Source organism: Mauremys mutica, chromosome 4, assembly GCF_020497125.1.
Source record: "Mauremys mutica isolate MM-2020 ecotype Southern chromosome 4, ASM2049712v1, whole genome shotgun sequence".
In the NCBI taxonomy this organism is placed as follows: Eukaryota; Metazoa; Chordata; order Testudines; family Geoemydidae; genus Mauremys; species Mauremys mutica.
In genome coordinates this window covers 130769022-130789423 of record NC_059075.1, presented here as the reverse complement: position 1 = coordinate 130789423, position 20402 = coordinate 130769022, and the positions used below count along the sequence as shown (strand labels likewise).

At 53.8% G+C, this 20402-nt stretch overlaps 1 protein-coding gene across 2 annotated transcripts; it reads right to left on the bottom strand.

Moving 5' to 3' along the window:
• Positions 1-317: 317 nt before the first annotated feature.
• CSF1 (colony stimulating factor 1) lies at positions 318-19503 on the bottom strand. Of its 2 annotated transcripts, none has more exons than XM_045015366.1 (9): positions 19358-19503; positions 15794-15922; positions 11309-11371; positions 10410-10589; positions 9043-9220; positions 6179-7356; positions 5341-5396; positions 4975-5030; positions 318-3606 (listed from the first exon to the last, which is right to left on the bottom strand). In XM_045015366.1, the coding sequence occupies exons 1-8, from the start codon at positions 19451-19453 to the stop codon at positions 4976-4978; spliced, it is 1935 nt and encodes a 644-aa protein (XP_044871301.1). In that variant the 5' UTR covers positions 19454-19503; the 3' UTR covers positions 318-3606; position 4975. The 2 variants fall into 2 exon arrangements, with proteins under 2 accessions (XP_044871301.1, XP_044871302.1); XM_045015367.1 differs by having other exon boundaries at positions 6179-6312.
• Positions 19504-20402: the final 899 nt, after the last annotated feature.

Below are 20402 nucleotides of genomic sequence, written 5' to 3'. Positions count from 1 at the left end.
AGCCACCTCTATTGCTGAAGATCCCTTAGAGGATGGTTTTCTCCATCATTCCCTCCAGCTCCAGCTCCCTGCCCCACAGAGCTGGCCATCAACGCAAACCTAAGTCGCTCGGCTGACCTGGTAACAACATGAGCTGAATGCTTCACTCCTGAACCCGACATGCGGCTTCCCTTCATACAATATCAGGGTTGGAAGGGACCTCAGGAGGTCATCTAGCCAACCCCCTGCTCAAAGCAGGACCAACACCAACTAAATCAAAGGCTGAGAGCAGGGTGAGCGCTCCAATGACCAGCAAGCACAAGTCCACTACCCAAGAGTTACAAAGTGCCACACGTCCGTTTATTATTATTATTATTATTGTTAAATACAAAAGGTGTTTTCTATTTTTTTTTAAATAGACATTATTTATTAAATGACTTTGTATAAAATAATTCACAATTTCAACGTATAAAAAAACCAGAGACAAACAGTTGGAATAAAAACAATAACTCCCTTTGTCTGGAGCTACTCTCCCATCGGCTAATATATGTGGAATAACATGACATGGCAGGTGCATAGTTCTAGTAGACAGAGTCAGACCCTGGATTGTTAGCCCCACATCCTCAGTTGGCGTAAATCAGTGCAGATCCACTGCTTGCCATAGAGATACGTTGGCTGATGCCACACCAAGATCTGGCCGGCTGACGAGCAGATGGACTTTACAGGCATGATTCTGATCCTATTTACAATCAATCTGACTCCACTGAACTCAGTGGAATTACTCCTGGTTTGCACAGGGGTACGTGAGATCTGAAGCAGACTCTCTGTGCCCTTGACACCTGAGCTGTGTGTATATCTCACCACACTCGCACGCCGCACTGGAAGTGGAATGTGCCATTGGACTTAATAAATATACTTAAAGAAAAATATTAATAATTTAAAAATCGGGTTTAAATAGGTTTTCTCCCACCATTAAAAAAAATAAAACATTTATCGCTGAAAGCAGAGACGTCCCCATCTTCAGAGTTGGGGGCCAATCAGCAGAGTTCTATAGTTAGACTGATTTACACCCGCTCAGCATTTGGCCCTAGAATCAGATCAGATGCTAAGTGTCAGCAAAGTCTGATGTCATGGGCCAGATCCTCAGCTGGCGTAAACCGCTGAAGGCAATGGGAACTCTGTCGAATTACTCCAGCTGGGGATCGGGCCCGATGTGGGCTCTTTTGCCACATGATGCAGAGCAGGACCGCAGCAGGTGAAAGACAACGGTGCCACTGGGGGGGGGGGGGGGAGGAGGAGGTCAGATGGAGTGAGGGGAGGGTGCAGATCAGCTGGAAGAGTAACGCTTTCTCCCCAGTGGTGGAGGGTCCTGGAGGGGAGAGCGAAGATCAGAGAGAGGCTGGAGGCAAATGTGAGGTCTGAGTGGTCAAATGCGGTTAATGTCTGAACGGGACGGGCCACCAGTGCAGGGGATGGCAGAGGTGGGTGGCACAGCCCCCTCCCAGGGAGCGGAGGTGACCGAGGCCATCTGGAGCCCTCTGCAGACTGGGCTGCCAAGATTAGGAAGGTGGCATGTCAACAGCGCAATGGGAGCTCCAGTGGCCCACTGGACCAGGTCGAGCACTTGGGAATTGTGGGACCTGTGCTGGGTTTGGACGCTGACTCGCTGTGTGATCTGCTCTCAGCTCCGTATGGGCTTGAACTTCTCTGAGCCTCAGTGGCACAATGGGGACAGCACGGAAGGCTGGCAAAGCTCCCCGGCATTTTAAAAGCTGAGCCAGGAGGTGACTAAAGACAGGGATGAGCCTAGCTGCGATCAGCTTGAAATCGGCCCGTGTCCCACTTCCTGACCAGAGCTATATAGATGGACCGCATCAGCTAGCACAGGGCTGTCACTTCCAGGGGGCATCATGATCTCCACGCAACGTAATTCGCTAAATGAGTTCCATCCCACATGACCCTACTGAGATATACACACAGGATCAAAGGCCCGTTGGTCTGTTGCACCCATGTTATGGGATAAAAAGTCCTCAACAGAACAAGACCTATTCAGTCTCTTAAAGCACAGTCATAAACATCCATTCCGGAATGCAAGGCCAGCTTGCATTAGAACGCCGCCCACCGGCCGTGACCCACCGCCTGCAGTTCCCACCGCCGGTCACGCCCGCTCCCTCCAATATAATACTTTACAGGAGAAGGAGATTTCTCCAATACATTAATGCATAAAGGCAGTTCTCCCAACCTGAGGCCGGCTCAGGGTCATCAGCAACATCACGCCAAACAGAATGCCTGGACAGGGAACGGGGGAGGAGGAAGGAATGATAGGCAGAAGGCACAAGAAGGATGGACGGCCAGCTGAGAGCAGGGGAAGGGAGCGGTGGGGACTAACCCAAACACCAGCCAGCCCCTACTGCTCCGGGGGAAGCAGGAGAGAGTTAAAATTCACAGTGTAGAGGTTTTATTTCCCTTCGGGGGCTGGGACCTGGGACCTCAATTTGTACCCCTATTCCCCACTCTGTAGCATGTCCTGGGTATGGGAGGGAGCGGGGTCCCCTAGAAGTCAGGGTGCTCCTTCCTCTCTTTGCAGGGCCTCGACCTCTCACTGGAGTGCAGGGGGATGGAGGGGCAGACTGGAGAGAGGACAGGGACATACTTTGCAGGGGTGGGAACCCCAAAGGTCAGAGACCGATCCCAGAGTCAATATGCTGAGCCAATAGGCATCTGGCGAAGGGCATGGGGGGGAGGAGGGGCCAGACGGCCAGACACAGCAGCCTCGTGGCATGGAGGGGAGCGGCACTGGCTCGTGGATGTAGTTAAAAACGACTCCTGAAAGGGGCCATCTGATGACCACACAAGGGGGTATCATTCCAAAGCCCACTGTGCTGGGGCAGACAGAGTGAGAGGCTAGGGGGGTGGGGTTAGAGGCAGACTTGGCTTGCGGCCAGGTGGCAGCCTATCCAAAAAGCAGCTGATCCCCTCTGCCACGTCACGAGATGGAGCTGGTCTAAGAAGCGGGAAGAAAGAGACTCCAGACCACAGTCCCCAGCCCTCCTGCATCCAACTCCGACCCAGAGCAGGCAGGGAGCAACGACAACCTGGCTGGCTCAGCAGAGTCCTCTCATTCCTGCCCAGGCATGCCCCTTCTCGCCGAGCCCTCCACGGCAGTCATAGCCAGCCCCCGAAGGAGCCAACGTCAGGCCATCCTAACTCGCTGCAGAGTCCATCTAACCCTTTCCAGGCTGCAGAGGTTCAGACAACGTGATTCCCAGGACTGTTTATCTCCCTTCATCAGAGCCAAACTTTGTCCATCCTGGTGGCAGTGGGTGATCCTGCAGGCTGCTCCGGCTTGCCAGTAGCTAGAGAGCAAGGGGTGGGATTGGCCAGGGCGTGGGGCAGTGCGGAACCCGGGCTCCAGTGCCAAGAATAAACAGCATCCATTTCCAGATCTTTCAGTCTCTCCCGACCTTGCAGAGTGGAAGAGAGAGCGAGAGCAAGGGACGGTCGTTGACACTGGGGACGACAGAGGAGGGGTCCGGCTGCTGCACATTCTCCTCCAGATGGGACCGAGATCCCACACAAAAGGGAGGGTTCAAAGCCGCTGCTCTTCCTGGGACAGGAAAGGCCCAGCTGGAAAGGAAAGGAGAGCGAAATCAGCGCGGTGATATGGGCTGCTCCAGGGAGACTTGGAAGGGTGGCTGATGCGGGGCTGAGATTCTCCTGAGCGCAGGAAGCAGCTGCATGCCCAGCCAGGCTTAAATGTTTACCCCAGGAGGGAGCGGTTGGGCTCACTGATATTCAGTGTTTATGCCAGAGGCTCCCAGCTTCCTCGACTTGTAGGAGTGGAGCCTTTTGGCAGGTGGGGTTGTTTACCTGGCTCACAGACACTTCATGCTGGGTTGCACTAAACTGAAACTAGAATAGCTAAAAGTAGACAGCTGGGTAGGAAGAAACCAGCCTGCAGAACAAGATGCTCAGGGGATCAGCATCTCTCCGAGGGTTACGGGCTGTTGGGTTTGTCTAAGAGGGAGTGTCAAGTGCAGTTGGCTTTGCAAAACCAGCATTGCATGGCCCTGTGTTTAGAGTCAGTCACGCCAAAACAAACCTGCCCAATTGACAAGGAAAAAGGCGATTCCCCTCCCCTGGGATCTGAGAGTCCCACTGGGACTTGCACATCAGCGGTCAGAAAGGTTTTACAGGCCAAATTAGGTGACCCTTGTGCAGCCCCATTTCCAGCAGTGGGTTTGCAGATGGGTCACCGAATGGCATTAGCACTTAATAACCAGATCTGCCAATGCACAGCAAGGAATAGACTCCAGAGTCCAGACCCTTCTCCCATAGCCGGGCTGGCCCTGAAGGGCAAATGGGACCAGACTCCAGACTCTTCTCCCGCAGCCGGGCTGGCCCTGAAGGGCAAATGAGACCAGACTCTTGACCCTTCTCCTGTAGCTGGGATGGCTCTGCAGGGCACATGGGACCAGACTCCAGTCCCTTCTCCCATAGCCTGGATGGCCCTGCAGGGCTACCAGGAGTGACCCGAGCAGGAACTCAGCACTGACTCAGATGCCCCCAGGAGCGTATTTGCAGAGTAGGGAGAGGACAATTTCAGAGCCACTTTTTTAGAGCAGAACTGCTCTTTACAGCTGAACACATCGCTGGCTGGCAGAAGCCTGACCCACCACTGCCAGCCCCGATCCAGGTTAATGGTGTTCCACCCAGTTATGCCAGTGCTGAATGTGGGTCCTAGACAGGAACCAGACAGGGACAATTAAATTCCCTGTTGCCAAGGGCCTTGCACAACAACTAGGAAACCTGGAATCAATTTCCAGGTGCTTAAGCTGCCAAGCAATAAGCTGGCAGCCTTGTGCTCAGTGCCTGGCTGAATATTAACCCCAGAGTCTGCATAAGCCATTCCGAACCCCCCGCACTGTGCCAGGCTGCAGGAGAGGGGCCTGATTTAGAGGGGGGCTGCCGTCCGGATAGTGTAGGGCACCTTACCTCATAGCTCGCCCTGTACCCGCAGCTCCAGAGGCTCCTCCACTCCATTCAGCGGTCTGCAAAGAGAAGCAATGTCCAGGGGTTCAAACCAATGCCAGGGGCTGAATGTGGGAAGAAGGTTCAGCTGGTGATGCCCGTCTGTGCTGCACAGGGAGATGCCTGGTGCCCCTCACTGCCAGGCAGCAACTCATTGGCCATGCAGGGGCTGGGTCTGCAGCAGGCTCTTGGGCCAAGCGCTCCAAGGTGGGAGGCCAGAGGGATAGGACACCGCATGCCAGAGAAGAGGCCGCAAAGCCCTCTGAGGCCCAGAGGGGGGGAAGCCCCAGTTTTGCAGCCCTAGGTCGCAGCCACTCCACAGTCTCTTACCTTTCCTCCTGCTCTTCTAGGACATTCCCTCTCTGCTGCAGCCGTCTCTCCTGGGTCTGTGTGGGGGAAATAGAAGGATCAGTCTTGGACTGGTTGGGAGCCTAGGTAAGGGTCTGTGCTGGCAGCAGGGAACTCCCTCCATGAGCGGGGGAAGCTCCTGGGCCCTTTCTATCCCCTTCTCCCTGCAGTGGGCAGTGCCCCAAGATGCCAGAGCCCTGGGGGCAGAGTCCCCAGTGTTAGCCAGAGCCCTGGGGGGAGGTGCGAACAGACAGGCTCTCCCGTGGGAGGAGGCAGCTAGGGTGGGCAGCTGGGACTGGAGTCTCTTCCCCACCCCAGACATCCCCCCGTCCCCAGGCCCATCCCTCACTGCAGTCACAGCCCCAAACACACTCCCATGGAGCAGGGGGATGGGACGTTCCCAGTTACGAGAACTGCTCTCCCCACACCCTTCCCTTCCACCTGAGCCCCTCCAGTACTTTGCAGTCCCTGATGAGTGTGCCCTGCAAGGAATTTTACAGCGGGGAAACTGAGGCATGGATTTTGTTTTGGGGGGAGAAAGAATGACTTGTCCAAGGCCACCTCACCAAGCTGCGAACAGAACCCAGGCCTCCTGACTCCCAGCCTCCTGCTCTAACCACTTGAGATGCTGTCTCAGTGCTTGTCTGGGGCGGGGTTTTCCCCAGGTGCCCACACCTACTTGGTTGACAGGAAGGGGCTGGGAGATGATGTGTCTTTAACCAACTAGCCAGTTCTGCCCGCAAGACACCCCCTGCCCGCCCCGGGAGCTTCTGGGACTAGCCAACATGCCCCAGTGGGCGTGGCTTGGTGAGGTGCTTACCCTGGATTTATGCTTGTAGAAGAGGAGGCCTCCGACGGCCAGCAGGATCGCCACGATTGCCAGGATTGCCACCAGCACATAGGACATGACCTCCCGCTGGCTCTCCTTGGGCTGCGCCTTCTTCCTGCGCTGCTCTGTGTTCGGAGGAAGGATGTTAAGGTCAGGGATGGGCCCTGCCAGGCTGTCGTCGGGATCTCTGAACCTGAGCAGCCCCCCTGTTCTCTTTCCTCGGAGCTCCGTGGTGCGCTGCATGTCTGGGGCTTTGCCCTGCCCTGCTGGGTGCCGAGGACTCCACCCGGGGGGTGTCTCTGGGGCAGGGGATCTGTCAGTGCTAGCAGCCATCCTGGAGAACCGGTGTTGCACTACGGAGATGGGCTCCTTGGAGCCCAGAGAGGGGCTCGGCCACAGCTCACTGGGCAGGGGGGTCACCAATCGGCCACTGGGGTCTGCTCCCGAGGCCTCCGCTGCCTCGGATGTCAGAGCTGGGCTGGACACGGCATCAGCACTGCTGGGATCCATCCGGTGGGTGCTTGGCTCTGCTGCTGAGAATGTCCAGGTGACTTGGGTGACATCTTCTTCTGCCTGCGGTTGGGTCTGCTTCGCGCTGGGGGATGGGTCCGGTAAACCAGGCATGTGGAGGAACTTTCTGAGCCCAGTCGGCCATGGTTGGATTTGCTCAGCCTCTGTCCTGGTGGGATGGATCTCTTCCCTCCATAGCGTCTCTCCACCAGAGGCCAGGAGGCTGGGAGGGGAGGTGAAGATGGCCTCAGTGCTAGGGGGCTCCTGGTTGGGAGGTTCGGTTAGGTCCAGGAGCGGTTTGGTGCTGATGGACCCACTACCAGGTCCCTGTGATGCTGATGCTAGCTCCAGTTCTGCTGGTGGTGAGGACACACTGGCAGAGATGCCAGCCCAGACCCCCTGGATCTCCATAGCAACCAGGCCTCTGTGCGTGCTCCTGGATACCCTGGGCTTAGTGCTGCTGTCTAACTTGACTGGGGTTTGCATGGCACCAGGCCGGCTGTGTTCCAGGCGGGTGCTGGCAGCTGCCTCCTTGCTGCCCAGGTGGGGTACAGTGGAAGGAAAGGGCTTAGTGGCCAAGGCTGGGCGGGGAGAGGCTGGGGGTCCCTCACGAGGGGAGCTTGGGGATGGACAGTTGCAGTCACGGTCCGTCACCACACCTGAGAGAGAGAGAGAGAAAGGCCATAGAGTAACCAGCCTCCAGGAAGAGCAGAGAATAGCCTTTAGGCTTTTCCCCTTCCCCCACCCTGCCCCAGGACCCAGCCTTGGCTTGGGTGGGCTGGTGCCAGAGTCACTGAAACAAGGGCGAAGCGAAACAGAGAGAGTTCAGAATGAGGACAGCGGCGGGCAGAGCAAAGAGAGGGTGTGAGCTCCCAGAGAGGCTGTGAGATGCAGACCCGCAAGCAGCACACAGAGAGCAGCCTGGGAGCTGGGGAGTGGAAGCGATTAGCGAGAAGGAAGGTGTCCGGAAGGCGCGCAGACAGCAGCCGGGGACAGAGGGAGTGGTGGTGGTGGAGGGCCGGTGCATGGAGATCAGGGCTGGGATTGTTAGTGTGCCCAAGCAAGGCAGTGTCCACATGGCAGCAGGCCCTTGTCCAGAGGCAGCGGAGGGTCTGAGGCTCGTGTCATCACCAGCAGCAGCTGCACAAGCAACAGGATCAGCGGGAGGGGAGTGTTAGTTTCACCGTGTTCCCTCGTCTCAGTCACAAGACACAGGACAGATCCTACTTGTGGGGAGGACAGATGGAAGCTTCTTCTTGGTGTGCATGCAAACGTATCACATGCAACATGGACCCGGACACAGGTAGCCCACAGGGACAGACAATAGCACTGCATCTTCCACTCTGCCTTTACAAAGTGCCCCCCCCGATCGGAGCCAGGTAGCCGGAGGCCAGGATGATTTTCTCCACTGTACAGATGGGGAAACCGAGGCACAGGGCGGGACCGCGACTTGGCCAGTGTGTCAGTGGCAGAAAGCGGCCAGGAGCTTGCCTCCCAGAGCTGCGCCCGAGCCACAAGTCCGTCCTTACTCCCAGACGAGCCGCTGCAGATAAACGACTAGGCCCCAAACCTGCAGCCCAGCCTGAGTCAGGTTTGAGGTTTTCCTGGAGCTTTTTTCATGTTACTAATTTCTGCTCCTGCCTCTGAACTTCCTGGTTTCGGCTAGAGGCAGAAATACCGCAAACGAGGTTGCTGTATTTGCAGAACGACAGCCAAACCCAGACCCCCAGAGAGCCATCCAGCCCTTTTCTCGGAGCCAAGAGTGAGACCACCACTTCCAAACCAACTTCCCAATTTGGGGGCCTCTCTCTGACCCGAGGCACTGGAACAGTGGGGATGCTGAGAGCCATTGAACCGCACTGTCAACCCTGGATATAATGGACACCACTTCAAGCCAGGGGGTATGGCAGCCCCCCTAGTTCCAGCACCTGTGCTCTGACCCATTTGGAGCTTTCTCCCTCATTAGCAGTCACACAAATGCAAACCTGCCCAGTGTGTACACACACACACACACACACACACACGCACAGAGAAATGCAGATCTACACACACAGGTAAGCATAGTCATAAAGACACGCACATGAGTGCAATCCAGTACAGACGCATGTGAGCATACTAACATATACACACACACCCCCCACCGCGACACCACAAACAGTATACACACCCATTCACAGGGACAAATGCTCGCACGCACACAAGCATGCTCCTGTGTAAAAGCTGCAGTCTCGTAATGGTAGAAATCTCCACAACAATCAGGCATGTGAATCACTGCCCTGGCTGGCGTTAGATGATGCAACTCAAGAGGAGGGGGCCCGGGGAGACCAGCTGTCCTAGTTTCTCACCTGGAGATGGCGGTTCCTTTTTCAGGGCATCAGAGCACTTCTGGTAAGTTTTGCTGCAATCGCGTTTGAAATCCACATTTTTGTCTAAGAGGTCCATAACTTCTTGAAAGAAATCCTTCACCAGCTGTAGCATCTTCTCAGGAGGCCTGGAGAACTCCCTGGAGCAGGCCTGGGAGAGCTAAGCAGAGAGCAGGACTCAGGAGCCAGGAGATAACCCAGAGAGCAGAAACTGTGTCAAACTCCCCCTCGTCCTACGATTGCCAAACCTCTAGGAGCACCGCACAGGGTCTGACTCTCCCCTCGCAGCTATATGGCAATCAGTGAAACTACTCGGTGTAAACACAATCTGAGGGCAAGATCAGGACCACTGGGTCTGATCCCATTCTCATTGAAATCAATGGGAGTCTTCCCATGTCACCCCAATGAGATCAGGATTGGGCCCACTCAGTGCGATCCTACTCTCGTTGAAGTCAGTGGGAAATTTGTTACTTCCACGAGTGAGAGCTGGATCAGGCCCATTTACACCCAGGCTGGGATTCCAGGTGCTCTTGGCAGGAGCAAATGCAGGCAGAAAAGCATTAGAGAGAAGACTGAGCTTGGATGGTGACCCCGTTGGTGCCTGGGCCCTTTGGGTGACTCTGGCCTAGAGCAGTCCACAGGGGAGCTCCCAGCCAAAGTCACTGTCCCCTGCTGGGAGCAGGGTCTAATACACCTGAGGGCTGCAGAGCAAAGTCCCGTAATTCCTTGTGTCTGTGCATGCTGAGAATTAGCCTGTGCCCCGGGTCACCCAAAGCAAGTCTTCCATCGCTCCCGCTCCAAACTGCTCAGGATTCCTCCATGCACCAGTGTGGCTCTGGGAGTCTCTCAAGAACCCCTGAGGCTCTTGGACTCTTGCCCTGCTATTTTCATGGGGGAGACTCTTGCCAGGGAGGCTGGGAATATTCCCAGCTTTGCGCTTCCTGCTCTGCTCTTTCATCTGCCAGGCCGGGACCCTCTGACCCCAGCTCCAGCTTTAATGAGCCCAGTGTGTGGTTAATGATCATTCCCAGCCAACAGCAACCACCGGTCACATATTGGGACACAGTGTGGAACTCCTTCATAGAATCATAGAAGATTAGGGTTGGAAGAGACCTCAGGAGATCTAGCCCAACCCCCTGCTCATCCGCAGGGGCCACCCTCCAGAGTCCATGTGGTCACCCTCAGTGCTCTGGGAATTAGTCTCTTCCCAGTAGGGACGTCCACTCAGCTTCCTAGTGCAGCAGGGACCAGCCTGAACCAAACCACCCCATTCCACTGAGGGCTGCATGCCCTCCTCTCGTCCCTGAGCCCATTCGCCTAGGGATCTGTGGCTGGCTCTCAGAATGTACCTCGCGCTCGTGATCATCCTGGGCGTCAATGCATGGAACTTCATTCTCGTCGATTTTCTTGTACATGTTTTGCACGTCTTTTGTCTTGTTAAAATTATCCGAGTTCTCCTTGAATTTCATTTTGTCAAGGATGTCCTCCAGCCGAGGAAAAGCCGCTTTGACATAGCAGATGCGGTCACCCTGGGACGCAAAAATGGACAGGTTATTGGCTGCAATACAGAACTGCTGCACTTTACAACCTGGGGTACATGTATCCAGAGACACTGTTCAGCCTCCAGCCCAGGGAGACCACTTCCCCCCAGTCCCTGCCACATTCAAAGATAGCTCTAAGATGACGCAATATTCTGAGCACTCTGAAAATCTGGCCCTTCGTATGTAAGCTATGCTGGCTTTCTTCCCTCCCCCCCCCCCTCGCCCAAATTCAGAGGTGATGTGTAAGGGACATCAGTTACACCTGCACTTGCTGAAGTGTATCTCGGAGCCTAAAGCAGTATCATTTCCATGCTGAAAGGTATAAATTACCCCAGAAATAGTCTTATTTGTATTACAATGGTATCTTCAGGGGCCCAGCAGGATCGGAGCCCTATCATGCTAACTACTGAACATACAAACAGTAAGAGACTCAAAGAGCTTCCTTCCTTAAGGAAGAATTACCAACCGCCATTTTGCAGAAGGGAAATTGAGGCACAGAGTTTCCCAAAATCACAGAAGCAGTCTGTGGCCACGATGGAACTCAAGCCCCTCTCTCTGAAGGCTACAGGCCCCTCCTTTCTCTCCAGGCTGCTGAGACTCCCCTCTGGATTTAGCTCCTCCCATCCCCGGGGGCTAATGCACATACTCTGCCATCCTGAGGAATTGCTTGGCTCAGGCTAGCAGGTGGTCAGACAAAGCCCACTCACCAATTCCTGCTTATCAATGAACTCAAACGAGACGTGGCAGGACATCAGCATCTGAGAGTCAATCTGCAAATGAGAAGCACAATGTCACACTGCAGCCCTTTAACAGGAATCCAGCCAGGCTGTGGCTCCCCTCTAAGCAGGCACCTGATAATCGCACCAGCCTCTAGGGCCTGCAGAGAGGAGACTCAGCAGAGCAGGAGGAACCCAGCTGCTCTGGATAGGATCAGGGCAGGGCACCATGCAAGGGCTATAACCAGGGGGCTGTTAGCACCACAGGAAGGGACTCTGTACAAGGTTCCCTAGCATTATAGGTTCACTTCCTGGGACTAGAGATTCATCTCAGCATCTATCATTCTAACACATACTAAATACATTCTTCCACGCAATCTATCATTTTTCCATCCAGGTTTTAAAACCAGATCCCCGCCTCTGCTCTGCAGACACTCTGCAGAGTCTCCTGTCACAGAGGAATTTGCCCTACTGTCCTGGCCAAAATGTTCTCCTCTGTGTCACTCAGCTGCGGCTCATCTCCCCATACACAGCTGCATTTTAGGAGTGGATGCAGGGGTTTTTTGTAACATGCTTTGGATCCTTGTTGCTGGAAGGTACAATATAACTGTGAGATGATGTTATTCCATGCAATTCACTGGAGGTCCAGAGGGTAAACAGATATAATGAAGGAACAGGCAGTTCTGTAGAGAGGCGTAGCCCTGATGAGGCTATGAGCATTCCCAGTCCTCGGCCAAACAAACAAGAGACAGTCGTCCTTCTTCATCAGGGGGCCAGGATCTGCCTTGTCAGAGGAAAGCAAAAGGCCATAAAAACCAACCCCGTTGCCCCTGGCTCTTCACACGCTGACTCAGCGCTTTGCAGAATAACTTTGCAGGGGAGCTGAGTAGAACAGCAACTGCATCTGAAAAGGCCCTGACCGGCAGAGGTTTTCAATTTCAGGACGAAAAGCTCTCCTCCGGGGAGTACGGGAACGACTCCGAGTCTGCGTTCCAGGCTAGGAAGAAACAGGGCTGCCAGGAGAGGATGTATTATTGGGAACGATTGTTTCATTATCCACTGGGCCTGTAGTGAGGCGGTTGCTAGCAAACATTTATGAGATACAGAGTAGAGCTGGCTGAGGCAGGCCAGGGAGGGGGTGTGCGGCTGTGATCGCTGCAGCAGGCCGGAGAACACAGGAGGGAAATCTTTTGACCAGCCCGGCTATCTTCGAGTTGATTTCACGCTCCCGACTCTGACCTTTGTGCCCAAAGCAATGAGGACAGTGGCAGCCATTCAACCAAGGGAACGTTCGACTTTGGACTCTGTCAGAACTGGGTCAGCAGCAACAACTGGATTAGTGACGAATGCTCGCCTGGGGGCACAACAACTGGATTCACAGCCCGGCTTCCCGGCACAGTATAAAAGTGCTTAAAGGGGTAATGCTGCATCAGGATCATTAGCGCAGTATTTGCATGGCGGTAGCCTAATTGCCCAGTCACTCACCCCTGTGTCAATCTGGAATAACTCCACGGGGCCTGATTCTCCTCTCACTCCCCCTGGTGTGACTCATAAAGTGATGACAGTGTAAGTGAGATCTAAACAGGACCCTGGGTAATTAATAAGGACACAGAATCGTAGCACTGGAAGGGACCTGGAGAGGTCATCTAGTCCAGTTTCCTGCACTCAAGGCAGGGCTAAGTATTATCTAGACCATTGTTGACAGGTGGTTGTCCAACCTGCTCTTAAAAATCTCCAATGACAGAGATTCTACAACCTCCCTAGGCAATTTATTCCAGTGCTTAACCACGCTGGCAGTTAGGAAGTTTTTCCTAATGTCCCACCTAAACCGCCCTTGCTGCAATTTAAGCCCATTGCTTCTTGTCCTATCCTCAGGGATTAAGAACAATTCTTCTCCCTCCTCCTTGTAACAACCTTTTATGTACTTGAAAGCTGTTCTCATGTCTCCTCTCAGACTTCTCTTTGCCAGAATAAACAAACCCAATTTTTTCAATCTTCCCTCACAGCTTATGTTCTCTAGACCTTTAATCATTTTTGTTGCTCTTCTCTGGACTTTCTCCAATTTGGCCACATCTTTTCTGAAATGTGGCACCCAGAACTGGACACAATACTCCAGTTGAGACCTAATCAGCGTGGAGTAGAGCGGAAAAATTACTTCTTGTGTCTTGCTTACAATACTCATGCAAATACATCCCAGAATGATGTTTGGGTTTTTTTGCAACAGTGTTACAATGTTGACTCATATTTAGCTTATGATCCACTATGACCCCCAGAACCCTTTCAGCAGTATCCGTTCCTAGGCAATCATTGCCCATTTTGTATGTGTGCAGCCGATTGTTCCTTCCTAAGTGGAGTACTTTGCATTTGTCCTTATTGAATTCCATCCTATTTACTTCAGACCATTTCTCCAGTTTGTCCAGATCATTTTGAATTTTAATCCCATCCTCCAAAGCATTTGCAACCCTCCCAGCTTGGTATCATCTGCAAACTTTATAAGCGTGCTCTCTATGCCATAGTCTAAATCATTGATGAAGATATTGATCAGAACCTGACCCAGAACTGATCCCTCCAGGACCCCACTCGATATGCCCTTCCAGAATGACTATAAAACACTGATAACTACTCTCTAGGAATGTTTTTCCAACCAGTTTTGCACCCAACCCAGTTTTGCATCTAGGTTGCATTTCCCTAGTTTGTGTATGAGAAGGTCATGCAAGACATTATCAAAAGCTTTACTAAAGTTGAGATATACCACGTCTACCACTTCCTCCCTAGCCACAAGGCTTGTTACCCTTTCAAAGAAAGCTATCAGGTTGGTTTGACATGATTTGTTCTTGACAAAGCCATGCTGACTTATTTATCACCTTGTTATCTTCTAGGTGTCTGCAAATTGATTGCTTAATTATTTTCTCCATTACCTTTCGGGATACAGAAGTTAAGCTGACTAGTCTGTAATTCCCCAGGTTGTCCTTATTTCCCTTCGTATAGACTGGCACTATATTTGCCCTTTTCCAGTCTTCTGGAATCTCTCCCGTCTTCCATGACTTTTCAAAGATAATTGCTAATGGCTCAGTCAGCTCCTTGAGTATTTTCAGAAGCATTTCATCAGGCCCTGATGACTTGAAAACATCTAATTTGTCTAAATAATTTTTAACTTAATTTAAGGACATCCGCTGCAGCAGCCAGGGAGAATCAGGAGGGGGAGCTGGAGCCATCGCAGGAATTTCCTTTGATTTCTGACCCCGAATCAGCTGGATCCACTCACAACTTATTTGTGATCCGAGGAGAAAAAACTGTGCCTGCCAAACCCTGACTGGCCCTGTGTGCCCTCTTTGTACTTGCCTTCAGCCACTGATGCCCTGGCAGCATCCACCAGTATTCAGCCGTTAACCTGTGCAGCAGCTGTGCAAGAAACAAGGCTGGGGAATTCCTCCCAGTACTGGAAGACCAGGAAGGTTCCTGGGTCAGTCCCTTTGCAACTAATCCTGCCAGGGGACTGCCAGATTCCCAAGGTTAACCCTTCGGCAGCTGCAGATCTCAAGCGCTCCATCCTCCTCCTAAATGCTCACAAGGTTCGCAATCCGGACTGAGCCAGGGTTCATTTCAAGGAAGGGCTAGAAAGTCTCCCTCTCCCTTCCAATGCAGAAGAGAGGAATGTGGGGCTGGAGCTACAGGAGATCCCAGACTTAAAGGACCAGCCTGCAATCAGCACAGCTTGGAATGCACCTACACACAACCCATAACCCTGCAAACTGTGTCAGTAGGGTTTTATGCGGGTAGAAAGGCATTCCTACCCCACTCCAACATTTTATCTATCCTCCAGCTGATGACAAATGGGTAGATATCTACATCTGTCTCCTGTCTATCCTTCTCTTTCCTTACTTCTGCAATCTCTCCCACATTCGCCTTCCCTTTCTCTTCCATCCTCACTCCTTCCCTTCCAGTGACTGCAGGCTCACATCCCCATCCCAGTGATCCAGCCCATCCTCTACACTGGAGCTAATGCGCATCAACAGCAAATCCCAATCTATGCCAGTGAGCAGAGAGGCCGTCCAGGAGAGACTGTTTTCCGCAGCTATCACCACTGCCCACCTCCCCCTTTGTTCTGATAGGTCTCTCCCCTGGATTTTTTGCTCCGTGTGGGTGCTTTACTTCTGGATGACCTATCATCGGTCTCATTCATGTGGGGCACAAACACTGATCTCACCTGGGGCAGGGGCTAGTCGGATCTGCTGCCCCAGCTAATCTGGCCCACTAGAGTCACTCTAGAGTCCATGGCATGACTACCTGGCTCAGGCATCAAACTCGGCAGGTACCGTTCTCACCTGGCAGAGGCATTGGTCTTGTCGAGTGTGGACCTTAAGGACACCACGCACTCGCATCGCATGGACACCTGGCTAGAACCAGGCCCCAGCCTCACCCTCTAATGTTCTAGATCCCATCCCACCAGCCATGCTGGCTGGGCATGATACTTACCAGCTCCTGCAGCTTATCCAGGTGCCTTTTGGTGATGATATTCTCACAGTAGCCTTTCTGCTCCGTTTCACAGATGCTGCAGGCGGTGAGGAGGAAGAAAGTCAGCAGGGTGCAGGAGACTGGGCATGCCTGAGGAAGGGAGAAGTTGTCAGGAACATCTGCCATCAGAGAATCCATGTCCCTGGGCTTCCTGCTGCCCCTATGGCTAGCAGGCTCCAGGGCAGTATCCCAGCGCTGATCCTGTGGCTATCCCCTTGCCTTCAAAAGCTTATGCTCAAATAAATTTGTTAGTCTCTAAGGTGCCACAAGTACTCCTGTTCTTTTTGCAGATACAGACTAACACGACTGCTACTCTGAAGCCTTTGCTGTGGATCTCTTTGTGCCAGTCAGTGGACGTAGAATGATGCTGCCAGCCCCCATGGAGAGCCCTATGGATTCCCGATCTATGGCACGTCCCGAGGAACTGCCTGGTTTGTCTGTCTCTCTGCCATACAAATCTTTCTCTCCCTCTGGAGTTAGCACCATTAGCAATGCAGAGATGGCTAAGAGACATGGGCACTGCGGGCATGGCATGGTAGGCGGGCATTGTGTGGCACTCCACTGGAAGGGTAAAAGCTGTACTGATCTGCCTGAGTTGCTGTGCCAGTAGCTCGGGCCATGAATCCTTTTTAGTGGGCACCCAAGCGTTCAGTCTGTGAACACTTCTCCCCTCCCCGCTCTCTCCCCCTCCAGGTCTGCTTTTATTAGAGGAGCAGGTCAGCTGAGCCGCCCCTGCTGGGAATTCCCCAGCCCTGCTCTCCCGGGGGCCAGCTGAGCTGCTCTCTCAGAGCCAGGCTGCTGACAGACGCAAGTGTGTACAACTCCTCCGTGCAGAGCAGGAAACCGTGGCTGCTGCCACCTGTGCCTCCACCAGTCGCTATCTCGTCCTGTCTCCACCGCCCCATCACTTATCCATCACTTCCCACTCTCTCCATTGCTCTTTGCATCCTCAGGCGCCTTTTCTCACCCCCCTCTCATGCTCCACCTCCCAACGATTGCACCCCTTCTTCCTCCCTCCTCCAACCCCTCTTCTGCACCCCCTTTTCTCATCTCCTCCAGCTCTCTTTCCCAGCGCCCCCCCAGCTCTCACTCGTCCCTGCAGTCTCTCCCTTCCTTTTCTCCTCTCCTGAGAAGAATCTTAATTCATTGACCTCCTCAAATCCATCCATCTCAGAGCCAGCTGCAAATGTGTCCTCCCTTTCCAGGACCCCTCACTGCCCCTCTGCCCCAGCCTTGAGCTTCTCTTTGCACCTCCTTTCACATTGCCCCATCACCGAGTCATGTCTCTCCGTGTAAGCTGAGGCTAGGCGTTAACGCCATGAACTCTTTTACACACAATGCAGTTAGCCTGTGGAACTCATTGCCACAATGGAGCAGAGAGGCCAGAATCTTAGCAGGATTCCAAAAGGAATTGGACATTTATGTGGATAACAAGAACACCCAGACTCACAAAGGCAAATGCTAAAGAAATAACCAAGAGGCTGGGAAGGGCTATAAACCTGCCTGCTACATGGCACAACCACCCTCGAACCGACTGGGGTCAGGAGGAAACATTCCCAGGGGAAGGTTAACCCAGGAGTGGAGGGTTCCTTGCATGTTCCTCTGAAGCAGCTGGTGTGTGTCACAGTTTGACACAGGATCCTGGGCTAGAGGGCCGTTCTTATGGTCCTATGGCATTAGCTGTAACCTCCTGCCCTGGAACTCCAATGTTTTCAGGGAGCTGGATCCATGGACCCTTCCATTAACTCCAGTGGGCTTAGGAACAGGCCCAGAACGGTACAGCAATGCCGTCTCCAAGCAGGGCATCGGACCTCCTGCACTGTGATCCACATGCTGTCAGGAGTGATCCTGGCCGTGCTCTTGAAGGACATGGCAGAGGATTTCTCAGCCAGGGCACTCCAACTTCCAAGGGCTACAGGGAAAACACAGGGCAACCCTAGTGTGACTCCCTTGAAACCAATGGGATATAAATGGATAGGTAAATGAGAGAAGTGGAAAATAGCCATCCAATCTATGTACTGTATAATAATAATAATGAGAGAGAGATGTGGTTATGGGGATAGGTTGATGTGGTGTATGGGGATAGATATAGAGATCATAGTATACTGATTGATCTAAGATCTAGGTAGACAGATGAGAATACTAAGATATATTTGTCTAGCTAACTATCCTCCTAGATCTTAGAATACCGATTAATTAATCTAGCTAGCTAACTAGCTAGATCAATATACTAAGATCTAGGAGGATGGATTTGTAGCTAGCTAGCTAAATACATTAAGATCTAGGAAGAGAGTTAGTTAGATAGATAGATCAATTGACCGATTGGAATCCTATCTTGCTAACTGTCCGACTAGATCTTAAAATACTTATCTAGCTAGCTAACTACTTATTGATCCTCCTAGATTTTAATATACCAGTCTAGATTGATCAGAATACGAAGACCTAAGAGCATAGATAAACAGACAGATGGACATTTAGTATACTGTTCTAGTTAGCTACCTATCAATCCTCCTAGATCTTAGTATTCTGATCTAGCTAGCTAGCTAGATCGTTTGATGAATCAGTATCCTAGGACAGTATCCAAGGATAGTTAGTTAGTTAGCTAGATAGATAGACTTGGTCTTTAGCGCTATGTTCCAACAGGCTGAGGGGATCCCAGGCAAGCAGCCCACTCAAAGGGGTCAAACACAGTCCTCTGGGACGCGTTCTCTCCAAACCATCCCCAAGCTCCTTGTGAGGCCCAGGCCGTGACAAGCTTCCCAGGCAGGTGACAAGGAGTGCTGCACAGTCTTCCTGGCTCTGGGCATGCCCCTGCGTGCACCCGCTCCCGCTCCCTGGTATGAAGAGCTCTGTCTTGGCTTAGTCCCCGGTGCATTTTACAAAACAAGGCACAGAGGAAAATTTGCTCTAACCTCGCTTCTAGCCCCTGCCCTGCCAGCACACAGTGCAACAGGGAGAGCGCACACGGGAGAGGACCTGTTGTCTCCATCCAAAGGCAAAGCCCAGCAGAGCGAAGGAGCAAGAAAAGGGCAAAAAGAAGGAGTGTCGGGCGAAGGCAGAGAGAGCTGCTCTGAGTTTGCTCCTGCAGGATTGCACTCAGCCAGCCAGGACCGTCCTTACAAAACCAAAACGGGACCAAATGACCAGAATCGCTCATAACAGCAGCACACGATGAGGCGGGCGTCACAAAGGGACTTAGGCGCTTCAATACTTTAGCGGACTGGAGCGAGGCGCCTAACGCCCTTGGTGCATCCCAGGCTTTTTGCAGGCTGCGTAGCTGCGCCGGGGCTGTCAGCAAAGCGCGGCCGAATGACGGGAGCGCAGCCGGGCCTGCGGAGGGGCGCGCAGAGAGCGCGGCGAGCCAGCCCCAGGGCCGGCGGGGGAAGAAGCAGCAGCGAAGGCAGAGCAGGGAGCGCAGAAAAGCAACACGTGCCGCCGCCAGCTGCAGCGCAGATCTCCCAGCGCAGACGGCTCGCCGCGGAGCCGGGCAGCGGGTCCCTTGCGTTGCGCGCACAGCGCCCCTACCTTGGGGCCGAGCCGGGGCATGGGGACCGCCGCCCGCGGGGCTTCCACCTCCTCGGCGCGGGGCTCGGGGAGCGCGGCGCTGGGCGCTGCAGTCATCGCGGCTGCCCCGGGGAGCTGGGAGGAAGTTGCACTTCGCGCAGCGCCGAGAGGAGGAGGTGGCTGTCTCCTGCCTCCCTTCTCCTGGGCTCGCCCCTTATACTGCCGCTCCGGAGCATGTGGTTTATGAGAAATCACCCTGGCGGCGGGCCAGCTTTGGCAGCGCGCTCCCAGGCCCGGGCTTTTGTTTCCGCTCGTGGGGGCCGGAATGGGAATGGCAGGGCGAGCTGCTTCACCTTGCAGCGTGCCTCACCCCCCTCCCCCGCTGCCCCGGGGGCGGTCCCCGCCTGGTAGGAATTCCCTGCCCCTCCCCACGCGGGGCCTGGAAGTGCCAAGCCTCAGAAAGGGGTTGGGAGCCTGAAGGCTGCTTTGCCCCACGCAGTGCAGGCGAGGAGCAGGGCCTGAAGCCCTCTGAGCCCTGCTGCTAGCCTGGAGTGAAGTGTGCCCCCAGCATAGGGTGACCAGATAGCAAGTGTGAAAAATCAGGGCAGGCGGTGGGAGGGTAATTGATGCCTATACAAGACAAAGCCGCAAATATCAGGACTGTCCCTATAAAATCAGGACACCTGGTCACCCTACCCCAGCAGGGCCAGCCTTAGGGGGTGGGCCGCTGGGCGACCGCCCAGGGGGCAACGGTGTAGAGTCAGAAACTGCTCCCGGCTGGCAGGGGAGCGCTGCATGGGGGTGGGGGCAGATTTCTCCCTGCTTCCTCCTGGCAGAGGAACATGGGGTGGGGGTGATGCACAGATACTGCTCACACCCTCCCTCCCTTAATGTTCCTCTAGGTCCCTGTAGTGGACTGTGATGGGGGGAGCGAGGAGAGACACCAAGCACTCCAGGCATCCAGGTCACTTTCCCCACCTGGGCTGTGCTGGGAGCAGGGACGACTCTAGACATTTCGCCGCCCCAAGCACCGCGGCATGCCGTGGGGGGCGCTCTGCCGATGCCT